The 11,750-nt window shown below is 46.5% G+C and overlaps 1 protein-coding gene across 1 annotated transcript in view; it reads left to right on the top strand.

Annotated features, from left to right (window-relative positions):
- Positions 1–11,750, top strand: part of iqgap1 (IQ motif containing GTPase activating protein 1) — a 40,235-nt gene continuing 28,485 nt past the window's right edge. The window contains exons 1-2 of the mRNA XM_061244632.1: positions 1–257; positions 3,071–3,173. Of these exons, the coding sequence (XP_061100616.1) occupies positions 212–257; positions 3,071–3,173 (149 nt within the window). The 5' untranslated portion in view covers positions 1–211. The remainder of the gene's footprint in view (positions 258–3,070; positions 3,174–11,750) is intronic.

Genomic DNA, 11,750 nt, shown 5'->3' on the forward strand with positions numbered 1-11,750 from the left:
ACACACCCAGTGACATCAGTAGGCTAAGGTTGGAGGAGAAAAAAAATCTTACCCGGACGCTGAAGTGTAGCTCAACAAGGGGGCCTGGGGTGCCTTCCATAATCGCAGTTTTTCCACTTTAAACACATAAGTGAGAATAATCTGTACTCGCCTAACTGTAACTTCAACAAGTTAGTCTGATAGTGGGGATCTAATAGGGTCTTCAGAAAAAATGTCAACTTCAGAAGAGGCAGACGGGATCCGGCCGCGATATGGGTGTAAGTATCAGAAAAAAGTTTTTTCTTCTTCACATAGCTAGCAGGCTAGTTGTCTGGCAAGCATTGACTGGAGGAAGTTGAGTTAGTGATTTTAGACCAGTAGACTGCAACTATGTGCCTAACTTTTCAAAGACCAGAAGCCTAACTCATGGTAGCGTATATAAAAATGAAAAGTGTATGGTGAACACAGCGTGGCAAACCACACTTCCGCGTTTTGAAATAACAGTTCAGTGATTTATTATTACTGCCCTTAGCCTATGCATTCAGACAGTCGTCGTTGTATGTTATTAATCTGTTGGTTCGATTGAGGCTCCCGTCAATGTATGTAGCCTACCGACCGGTAAATTAATAATGCGAGACCAATGAAGACATCTTTTTCGTAATCAGTTCTGGCAAACCATTCCCAAATTTCAAATTCAAACAGGACTGTCTGTTCTATCTAACAGCCTACATAGATTAGGTAGCTTCCTCTCAAAGCTCCACAACACAACCGAAGAAAAGTTAGGCTCTTTTTTTTTTTTTTTTTTTTTAACTGCCCTCTTTATTTATAAATACCTATATTTTAATTTTATGAAGGGTAACCTTAACCTACTGGCACTTCAAAAACGGTATCTCACACATTTCGAGCAGACTTCGATATTTCTATCAAATTTGGCCGAATAAATGACGATACTTGTCAAACAAGTAGCTAGCTAAAGCAGTACTTTTTTGCTTTAGTTATTATCTCCACGCGGGCCCGCCATACACTTGGTTTGATGGCAAATCTTAAGACGTGAGGGCGTGGGCTACTAGGACTTTTTGCTGTTCCAGTGTCAAGAGCCGACGCACTTAAGTAGAGGGTTATGTGCTTTGTAATGCGCGCGCTCTGCTCCGTGCCCCGACCTTTGCCGCTTCTGCTCTAGAAAAAAAAAAAATCTATTTTCGGCGACTATTTTGCAGGCGGGAAGATATTTCCGGTTTGGTTAACTATTTCAGATCTTCCTAATACGGGCTTTCTGTGGCAGTGGAGGAGGTCACAGCTCTTGAATGTAGCCTACTTGTCATCAATCGTTATGAGGTCATAATTTCGTAACCCAGGTTATGCAGGTTCCTTGGGACAAAGTAGCCTAAATGAACTCCATAGTAGCCTACATAGTTCCAGTAGAAAGCAGTCCGTTACACTGCTGTCTCACAGCTGACTGGGACAAGTTCTGCTTTTGGTTATTAGAATTATTGGACAATTGCGAACTTTGCTTCAAATGTAACTACTTTGGCTTCCTGTTTTCATTTGTAAAGGAAAATGGTTGACATGTTACAGAAGGTTCACAATTTCTGTTTTTGAGAATTGTTCTATGGTGCTGTAATTTTAGGCTATAATTTAGTTTTAAGTTATTTATGCAAAGAGAGGCTCACATACTGTAAAGGGAATATAGAGATTTGTTTTATTAGCCAAAATATTGTGCAAATAGCAACGGTAACGTTTGTTTAAATTTGTTATTCAAAGTTAGAAACACACTACAAACCCAGATAAAATCTGGCTCAGACTCCCACAATTTCCAAGCAGCACCAGGATATCAATGCCTGCTTTTCCTGTTCCTGGTTTATTTGACTGTAATATCATGAGCACAGCCAAATGCCGAGCATGTGTCTTTCCAAGGATATTGGTGTTGGAGAGTTGTTGAATGATGACGAGCTTCCCCGGCCTGACCCACAGCACCCTTTAATTCCCAGAATGCATTGCAGCAGCCTGGGAAGAGTATGATTAACTATGGCCAAAATGTTTCAATAGACCTTTGTAAAACATCCCAATGTGTGAAACATGCCTTTGGGCAAAGCCAGAGGGCTGTAACATCAACCATGTTATGCAATCTGAAACTAGCAAATGGAAACATGTTGTCCCCCACCCCCATGCACTGTCGCCACCTCTGATTTCTTTGGGTGGGGGACAACTGCTTGACATCTGAAATTGGTAGTAGCTATGAAGCTGAGCATTTAATAAACGGTAGTCTAACTTGAAGTACTCAGCTAAAATCACACGACACTGTTCCGAAGAATGCCATGTAGGAGATCGCATAACCTAGCAAATTGCAGCATATTTGAACCTACAATCCAATCTGATCTGCCTACCTAGGCTAGTAGCCTAGTTAACTTCACAGTGGACATTACCCATTAGCTTTATTAGCAGATGGTCCTATCCAGAGCGACTTACAACGCACCAATGTACAATGTATGTCGCTCTGGATCAGGCCATCTAATGCATTCACCAATAGCCTGATTAATATGAGCAATACAGTGGCCTAACGGCATTCCTATATCCTAAGCTAAGCTACAAAACGGCTCCTGGCTTGTAGCTGTAGGTCAAATGGAACTGAGGCAAGTTATGATTGCTTTATCGCCCCCTTGTTGTAGACACATAATACTACAGTGTGACGAACGAACATGCAAACAAACAAACTGTCTGAGACCCAATCCATAGTCCTCCCCCAACCGCCTGGATTTTATTTGAATGGGGACGAATCAGAATGTTTGAAATCTTGCCTTTCTTTATTTTGGTCTGCTTTGGTCTGTTAGGTCTTGCTTGCTTGTCCCTGTGTCCCTTGTCCATTTCTCACCTCTTACTCTGCTCTCATGATTGTGGTTATGTGAGCAGGGCAGGCCTGGATTGTACCCCATATTAGTATGTGGGTGAGATTCCTCTCTCTTGCCTGCAGTACACCCTGTATTGTCATTGGCCATGGCCTCCTAAAGAATTTCTCCAGACCAATCAGTGATGACAAGGAGGCAGCACACTCTCACGGTGGACATTTTAACCGATATTGTGTTGTTCACCGCAGCTGTCCTGGATGGAGTGGAGCGCCTCACAGCAGAGGAGATGGACGAGCGGAGGCAGCAGAACATGGCGTATGAGTACCTGTGCCACCTGGAGGAGGCCAAACGGTAAGGAGGATAGTTGATTCTCAGTACATTTAGTAAGAAATCCAACCTGAAATAAATTAATAAAATAAAAACAATATTTATGTTAAAACACAGAGGTTGTAGATCAGGATCAGCTACTGCTTTCCAGGAAAATAACTTCTGTCCCCAGTAAACCGCAAAAAAATGTTGTTTTCTTCAAAACAATGAGTGGGGCCTCAATGTTTAGGTAAAGTCATGGTAAAGATTCTGATGGTCTGACTTTGATCAATGAAATGTGGTTTTGCTGGTCGCTGATCATTTAGTTGTTTCTGGCTTTCCTGGAAAAGCCAAAGAGATTTCTCCAAACAAACCCCCTGTGAAAGTGTGAGGTTGGACATACCAAGCGCACTCAACATGTGCTTCATCTCTTGCAAACTGCTTGGGTGACTGCAGTAAGACTTTTTAGATTTTGTAGTATTAGAGAATCAGTCTGTGACATTAAGAGCCAGTTTCACAAGCGCTGTTTAAGCCTAGTCCTAGACTAAATTAAAATTTCTCCATACAAATCTCAATTTAGCCCTGGACTAAGCTTAATCTCTGTCTGTGAAACCGGCCCTAAAAATGAGTCTTATCAGTTTTCAGGCTTAAGGACCATGGAGTTCATTTCTGCACTACCATGAGTCATTACTCCTACTCTGTCTGAGAACAGAGAACAGTGCACCACAGGGTTTAGCAAAGGAAAACCTGCGGTTCCTCAGGAGATTGCATCACCATTTTAAACAGTCTTTTATAGGAAGTTCTGTAAACTTTTAGTTTTTGTGTGCATTTTGGCTTCATTATGATAGCTTGTGTGTTAAGACGTGGTCTTATGTCCAGACGGTAGTTGAGTTTGCTGTGTTGAAGCGGTAGTGAATATCTCTCTGCCCATTGTTTAGTGCATAGAAAACTGTCGGAAGACCAGGCAAACATCAGTCATGTTTCTGAAACTGTTATTTCATCCTTAGATGTTGCTGGAATGAAGCTGATGGCGCTTGTGTTTTTGATTGTCAGTGACTGTGTGTTTCAGTGCGTGTACTTTCCTGCTCTTTCATCTTTATGGTCTTAATATTTGCCTTGCCATTGTTATCATCTAACATTATGTATTCCAAGTGAAAGAATGTATTGTTCTTTCACTTGAGTGATCATTTGCTCTGCCTCTTTGTTTTGCACTTTGTTTTGTTCTTTCTTCTCCTGTTTTATCAATGGTCCCTTTTGAAGTCGAGTGCTTTCCTGTGCTTGGCAGTAAAACTGTACACTACTTCAGTTTCTCTTCCCATTACACTTTCTTTTTTAGGCAAGGTTATATCTGCAGAATTGTTGCTTCATTGGGTTTTGTGACCTGTTGCCTAGAGACGCTGACATTTGTGCATGGAGGTGCTGTTTGGGGCATCAGCATCACTATGGAGGTTTCCATAGTTTCAGACAGGAGAAGCCCCTGTCATGCTAGTACTCACTCACCCCCATGTCTCACATGTTTCTCTGTGGTCTTAGTGTGGAAGGAACGATTGAGTGCAACAGGAAGTGAGTCAGTCCCTGCTGATCTCAATATCTCGCCCTGTTGCTGTAGAAACCTCATGTTGCTATGGAGATTGGTTCCGGTGTGTGTGTGTGTGTTTGTGTGTGTTTGTGTGTGTGTGTGTGTGTGTGTGTGTGTGTGTGTGTGTGTGAGAACATTTGTTTGTTGTTGTGCAAATGTCTTTGCGTGTGTGCATGCTAGAGGGGAAAGCTTGAGTGTTTGCACTTTGTATTCACACAAGCATACTACTTGTACTGTATTTACCATGCATGTGTGTGGTGAGGTACTGCAATATAACAATAAACTGTGGTCCTATATGCACATTTATCACAGGTTCTGTCATATATATATATATATATCTCCTCACAAAGCTATGCTAAGCTTAGTTCATTGTCAGTAGCCTGAGACGGTGTCTTCCCAGTTACCTCATCAACCCTGGACTGAGACAGGGCCTTATTTACCATGCCATTTCCTCAGCAGTACACAACATAGTTGATTGGGGGCTGGCATCCTGGAATTGTCACTGTTGCTAGTCGCTGTTACTGTTTTCAACTTGCACTGTTTGGTTTCACAAAGCAAAGGTTTTTGGTGGAACGATTTTTGGTGGAAACTGTAGCCTTCAGGGAGAAATGTCAACATGGTGGAATGCTTGGAGTGCGTGTATGCAAAGCACCCAGCCCATGGAATGATGGGAATGCGTTCTCAGGTGTGCTGACATCACTCTGCTTGAGAGCTCTCCCTTGGTGAAGTGCAGCCTTGCCTATGTGTTTGGAGTCTCCATGCTGCTGCTTCGATGTCACACCTTCAAACTGTACCTTTGTCCTCCCTGTTGTGCATCCTATATAAAAAGAAAAAATCTTGCACTTACGATGAGTATGGTTTTTGGTTATAACTGCTCGGCGTGCGTTTTGCTATTTATGGTATATGTTCATCTTGCAGGCTGTACAGTATGTGAGCAGGGGTAAGGCATTTCCACCCTGAGGTCTGCAGTCGGCCTAATGCTCTGCTGCATGTCCTGCTGAGCAGTGTTCAGGAGGCAGCTATCAAATGCAAACACGTTAAACCCGCTGTCATCTACCAATTTCCATTCTCTGCAATTTCCCTGCTCTGCCACGTTCCTGCTCTGCAAGACCTTTGTTACCTGATTAGGGTGAGAAGGGAATAGCCAATAGCATAATTCCTCCTGTTCGTCTGTCAGGTCCACTGCTGTCGTGGACTTTTTGCCTGATCTTGTGCTGCCCCAGCCCAGAGCTGCTGTTCATGGAGCAAAACTGGGAAATCAACCAAAACGAGTTAAGATCACTTTATATTTGGGTAAGAAGGAGCTTTTGAGAAGCATGCAGTTACGTTTTTTATTTGTTGTTGGACCGACAGTTTCTAGCTGTCATATCAAAATGTCTAGCTTCTGTTTAGTCATGCAAATATTTTTTTCAGCATACATCGCCATCTCTCTGTTTTCTGCTTGGCTGTCACAGGGAATGCAGCTCAACATGTTCCCAGGACAGTATGTCTGGATGTGAGAGTAGCAGGGCTTGTATTATAAAATGTCCCTCATATAGAACCAGGCCAGAGCGTTCAGTTATTGGTGTGATGGCAGACCTCCGACCTCCTAACACACAAGTCAGACACCGTTGCTTTCAGCACTGTTTGTGATGACCTAATGCATTCCACCAAATCTCACCAACTTCTTTATTCAGGATGGTAGTGGCTCCTGTTGCATTGTGGGCTTTGAGTGCTGAAGGTGTCCAGCTGCGGCCTTGCCCTTCTCCTGTTACTCGGGCTGTATGCGCAGTGTGCGTTCACTCTTCAGGGGTGTGTTTCTTTCAGGGGTGTCATCACTTTCAGGGGTGTGAGAGGCAGCATGTCGCTCCTCTTTTCTCCCAGGGCGTGCGTGTGGTCCCCCCGCCCCCCGCTGAACAACAGCAGGTTTTGAGAGTAATTGCAGATGAGCCCTCATTTACCAAACTGCCTGGCTAATGACAACTTTACTGCTGTTGGTTAAGTGTTGGAGGAGGGGTGAAGCTCCTGGACTGTGTGAAGCCATCTGCATCGGCATGAAAACCTGTTGAAGCCAGGCTGTTTTCATCCTGTTTAATGTTTCCTAAAAACAAGCTCTCAAGGGCTGATGATGCCTGAGATGTTGGCCAGTTCATATTCATTCCAGGAGGTATTGTGAAATGTGTGCATACTGTGTATGTTTGCATGAAGCCAATCCGGAAAAAGGACTGCTTGCTGGGAATGTTATTTCCTCTACTGCTACATGTCTGAGAACATAGAGGGGCCGTGTTTATTTACCACATTATCTTAGTCCTTTGAACAATATCATTTCTGGTATTCAGAAGAGCGCTGTGCTGTGGGGTGAAAGTGCCTCGATTGACACAGAGCTCGTCTTTTTCCACCAGGAAACCAGTTACGCCCAATGTTCTCAGTGCCAGATTCTTCAGGTGTTTCAACAGAGACGTCAGCCCTGCAGAGAATCTCTGATCTAGTTTGTTGCTGTCCGAGGGAACAGAGAGCTAGCTGAGTGTAAGTTAGTGATTAAACTTACACAGTAACAATACTGCAACTTAACCAAAATAATATTGCCTAAACCATAACTTCCTCTGAGTAATGGGTTATTGTTGTAAACCGTGGGTTATTTTTATACACCATGTGCAATCCCTGTTTCTGTAAGCTGTGCATTAAGGGGGTGCAGACTAGCACTCATAGTTTCAGGCATACAGCCTTTTTCTTCTGTCCAGTGCATAAGAGGACTATTTCTGTCCAGTGCACAAGAGGACTGTTTCAGTCCAGTGCACGAGAGGACTGTTTCAGTCCAGTGCATGAGAGGACTGTTTCAGTCCAATGCACTAGAGGACTGTGAACTGTTTCAGTCCAGTGCGTGAGAGGACTGTGAACTGTTTCAGTCCAGTGCATAAGAGGACTGTTTCTGTCCAGTGCACGAGAGGACTGTTTCAGTCCAATGCATGAGAGGACTGTTTCAGTCCAGTGCATTAGAGGACTGTGAACTGTTTCAGACCAGTGCGTGAGAGGACTGTGAACTGTTTCAGTCCAGTGCATAAGAGGACTGTTTCTGTCCAGTGCATGAGAGGACTGTTTCCGTCCAGTGCATGAGAGGACTGCCCATCTTTCTTCTCGTGGCCGTTGTGTGATGGTGCTGGGAATCCCATCCCTCACAGGGTGAGGCTTTCACCTCCCATGGCCTGGATCCACATTCAGAACCATCACTTTAGCCCAATGTGACACTATACAGCTCCACCTAAAATAAATGTTCTACTATTTCAGCAGAGACTTCTCATGAGAATTATTTGCATTTTAAGTATATCTCTGAGATTTCACTGTGGTTGAAACAGTGTTGTTTTGAATGTAGCATATCAATGTAAATTCATGTTTAAATTGATGTGTACTTTTTATATTCTGAATTATTACATTTCTGTTCACATATGTCTGTACGCATATCCTCCTAGATCCTCTGTCTATTTAGGGGTTCCCTAATGTCAGCCCTCTGAAGACATCCATCAGGATATTTATGTGAGGCTGGGCCTGTGTTTAGCAGTGTGAGAGGAGTGATTGGCTGTTTATAAGATTATGTCAAGGAAAAGAGTGTTTACTCTTTATAAGTGCACTGTGATGAGAGGGTTTACTGACTGTCTGAGTGTGTGAGAGGATGAGAGGGCTTACTGACTATGGGTGTATGACAGTGAGGGTGAGTGGGCTTGCTGAGTGTAAGAGCAGGGTCAGGATGAAAGGGTGAGCTCCCTCCAGTCTGTCTGTGACAGGGTGAGGTGTGATGAATGACTTCCCACAGTGCCGTTGGCTTCCTCTCCGTGAACCGCGCGCCCTCTCTCTGTGGGTCGTGCGTATCTGCGGAATTTCAGCTGTCAACAAGACGTACTCTGCACCGAACACTTTACAGCAGCCTCTCCCCACCGAGCGCAGCTGAGCTTGAAATGGGGGGGAATAAAAATTAATTGAGCAGCGTTGCAGCATACCAGCTGGCCTGGTGATAATGAACACTATAAATCTCAAATTGGCTTTCTTGCAGGCCGAGTGTCTCCCTGCTCCTTGTATCCCCAGAAGGTTTCCGGGCAGGCGGTGTGGCTCGTTGCAGAAGCCATTTTGGTGTAATTTCCTGTTGTGCTGGCCTGCTCGTACGGCCGCAGGGAGTGTTACGTAAACTCCTGTGCCACACTGGCTCGGTGCGGAGGGCTGGGCTGACAGCAGTGCACTGTTCCTCTGCCTCTGTGCCTCATGGGAGGAGGATTGCCGTGAAAAAAAAGGACGAAAGGCGTTGAAAACCTGGACAAAAGTAGACCAGGGTAGCCCAGAACCGGTGGCAGAGGGCGTGGTGGGGTGTACACCCAAAAAAAGTATGACGTGCTGCAGGCAGTTTTCTGTTTAAAAAGTTCAAAGTATCCCAGTATGGTGTGAAACGGTAAACCTGGCAACCTGACTGGAAGAGAAGCTGGCCACAGAAAAGGCCCTATTCAAACCTCCGCTGTCAGCCCCACCCAACAGATTGAGTTTCCCAGGGCACACACAGGAGGCTCTGTGAGAGTGCTTGAAGGTAATTTTGCGTAAGCGACTGATTGTGGCATATTTCTGGGACACACCCCTTCTGCTGTTGGGTGCAGGGGCACTGCTTGTTCTGTGCGTAACCTGCCCCTGTCCTTTTCTCATAGTGGCTGCCTCAGGTTGCTATGTGTGAGCATTTCTGTAGTTTGGTGCTGTGGTGTACAACTCTCCAGAGAGCTGTTACTTATATTTGTCACCTGTGAGTGACACGGGTTGCCTGGCAACCCTAAGCAAAAACCTCACTGTCAGCGGTGAATGGGGCAGAGCCTTGATTGGTTCACTCGCTCAGTGGGAACATGGGAGGGGCGTTTGGGTGAAGGTGCCTGACAAGCTGGTAAATGAACTCTAATATTCTCCGTGCTGTTGTTAGGCCCACAACCATCCCTGTGCCCCACTAGTCAAGTTTAAAAATGAGTTTTGGGGCTCATTGTAATTGTATGTTAATTTACAACAACTGCTTCCACCAACGCCCACCCTGTTCCATAACCAGTTCCAATGGCATTCCCTTGTTCAGGGCCACCAAAGTCCTACAGCCGGCTCTGGTTTGAGCAGTGGGAGGGGAGGTGCAGCCACAAACCGTCCTCATATGGCCTGCTAGTGTTGGTGGCGGCCATTTTAAACAGCCGGGTCTCCTGTTGCCTTGGCTCCCCGCCTGCGCTGTTTGAACAGAGAACCCACAGCCTTTGTCCCTCCATCGTGCCTTCGCTGTGCGCTCACTGCCTGGCAGAGAACAGGAAGCTGGCGTGAGTCACACGGGCAGGGCGCTCAGACCGAAGGTCCGCAGCACGGCTCGAAAGTCTATCCCTGATCCTGCTGCTTTTACTCAGCTGGGAGTGGTGTCAGCTGTGGTGTGTGTGTGTGTGTGTGTGTGTGTGTGTGTGTGTGTGTGTGTGTGTGCGCGCGCGTGTGTGTGCGCGTTTGCGCATGTTTATGTGTGCGTGTGTGCGTTTCCACACATACTTGTTGTGATTGCCCTCTAGTAACCATCCCTCCTTTTGAGGGAGAGAGAGGCCCCTGAGGGCCAATGTGATGCAGTACCTGGATCATCTTGCTTGGCTGACATCTGGAATATGTGTGCATTGGGACCGTGAGACAGGCTGCTGACCTCCGTCTGTTAGGCGAACCTCAGCGTGTAGGTGAATGTGTTCCCCCACCCCCGGTGCGTGGACCAGGGAGGTACTGCCACAAACATAGCACCTCCAGCCCAGCCTCCTGTGAGCTGTCCCTGTCAAAGGCTGCTCTGTGCAGCACTCTGCCCTGATGAATGAGCTATCTGTGCCAGCCCACCCCACCCCACGGCACAGAGCAGCAACAGGTCTCACACAGGGCGCTTTCCACAGGGGCTGAGCGTGCTGTTAATACCGCCCATAGTGGAAAAGCCCAGCTGGCATCCCTGTTAGCCGCCGTGACCCGCGTCGCCATGGCGAGGAGCTGAAGGAGCCGTACCCTTTCTATCAGTGTTCCTGGTGGGAGAGGTCGTACCGGACCACATTCCAGTATTGCAGTTTAGCGTGTAATGGCGTATTTGGCCGGTTTATAGCGAGAGGCTCTCTCTCTCTCTCTCCGAGTTGTCCCGTACTTGCTCCACGACAGCGCTGGCCGGGCGTCCAGTTTCATTGGGAAAACAGACGTGCGTTTCAGTTTGTGTGGGTAATTTCAGGGCAGCCCAATCCCGTCTCATTTCCACTTGATTGCCCGTGCACAATGTGCCCTTGTCACCCCACACTCTTTTCCCATGTAACCCTGCTCTGATTTACAGGGAGCACAGAGACGCGATGTAGGCTACATTCTGAAATGAGTAACGCGGCTTTAGTTCACTGACCTTCCCGGACGGCGTGATGCATTAATGTTTTCACACAATAAAGACAAGTTTCCTTAGTTACAGTCTACTGGAAAACTGCCTTTGTCATCTCAGCGTTCTGTGGAAATTCAGAGGTGGTGGAGGGAGCCGTGTTTGAATACACCGGCCGCACGTTTGCCTGCGCTCACGTGGTACGGCTTTTGCGGTTTACATATTACTTTTCACAAACTCAGGCGTGCAGCGGGGTCCGCGTCACGCTCCCCGCCTGCGTCCCCTCACGTGTGCGTGTGCCGCAGTTCTGGTTCAGACCGACCCGGTATCTTAGCCTCGGTGGCCGTCCCCACCCTGTTTGCACACAGGAGGTACCCTGGCTGCAGCACTGGGGCACTGGAGGCTCTTTGTGTTCGCCAGGAAATGGCTGTTTGTGGTCCGCAGCAGGAACAAAGCTCTGGGAGGGATTAGAGGTATCGCGCATTCACGCTGGCAGGTTGTTTGGGTCTCTGTGCGGAGGAATGTGTGTTTGCTATTCGCACCGGGAGCTTTCGCGGTGGGTGTGTGAGCTAAAGCCAGCGGAGGCTATAGCGGTCCCTGTGCTAAGTTTGGCAGAAACGTGTTAATATTTCATTTGCCCCTTTGAAGTGCGTTCTTTGAAGGCAGTGCACTCTAGATGCCAGAAGGTTCTGAGCCC

Source organism: Conger conger, chromosome 6 (assembly GCF_963514075.1).
Source record: "Conger conger chromosome 6, fConCon1.1, whole genome shotgun sequence".
Classification (NCBI taxonomy): Eukaryota; Metazoa; Chordata; class Actinopteri; order Anguilliformes; family Congridae; genus Conger; species Conger conger.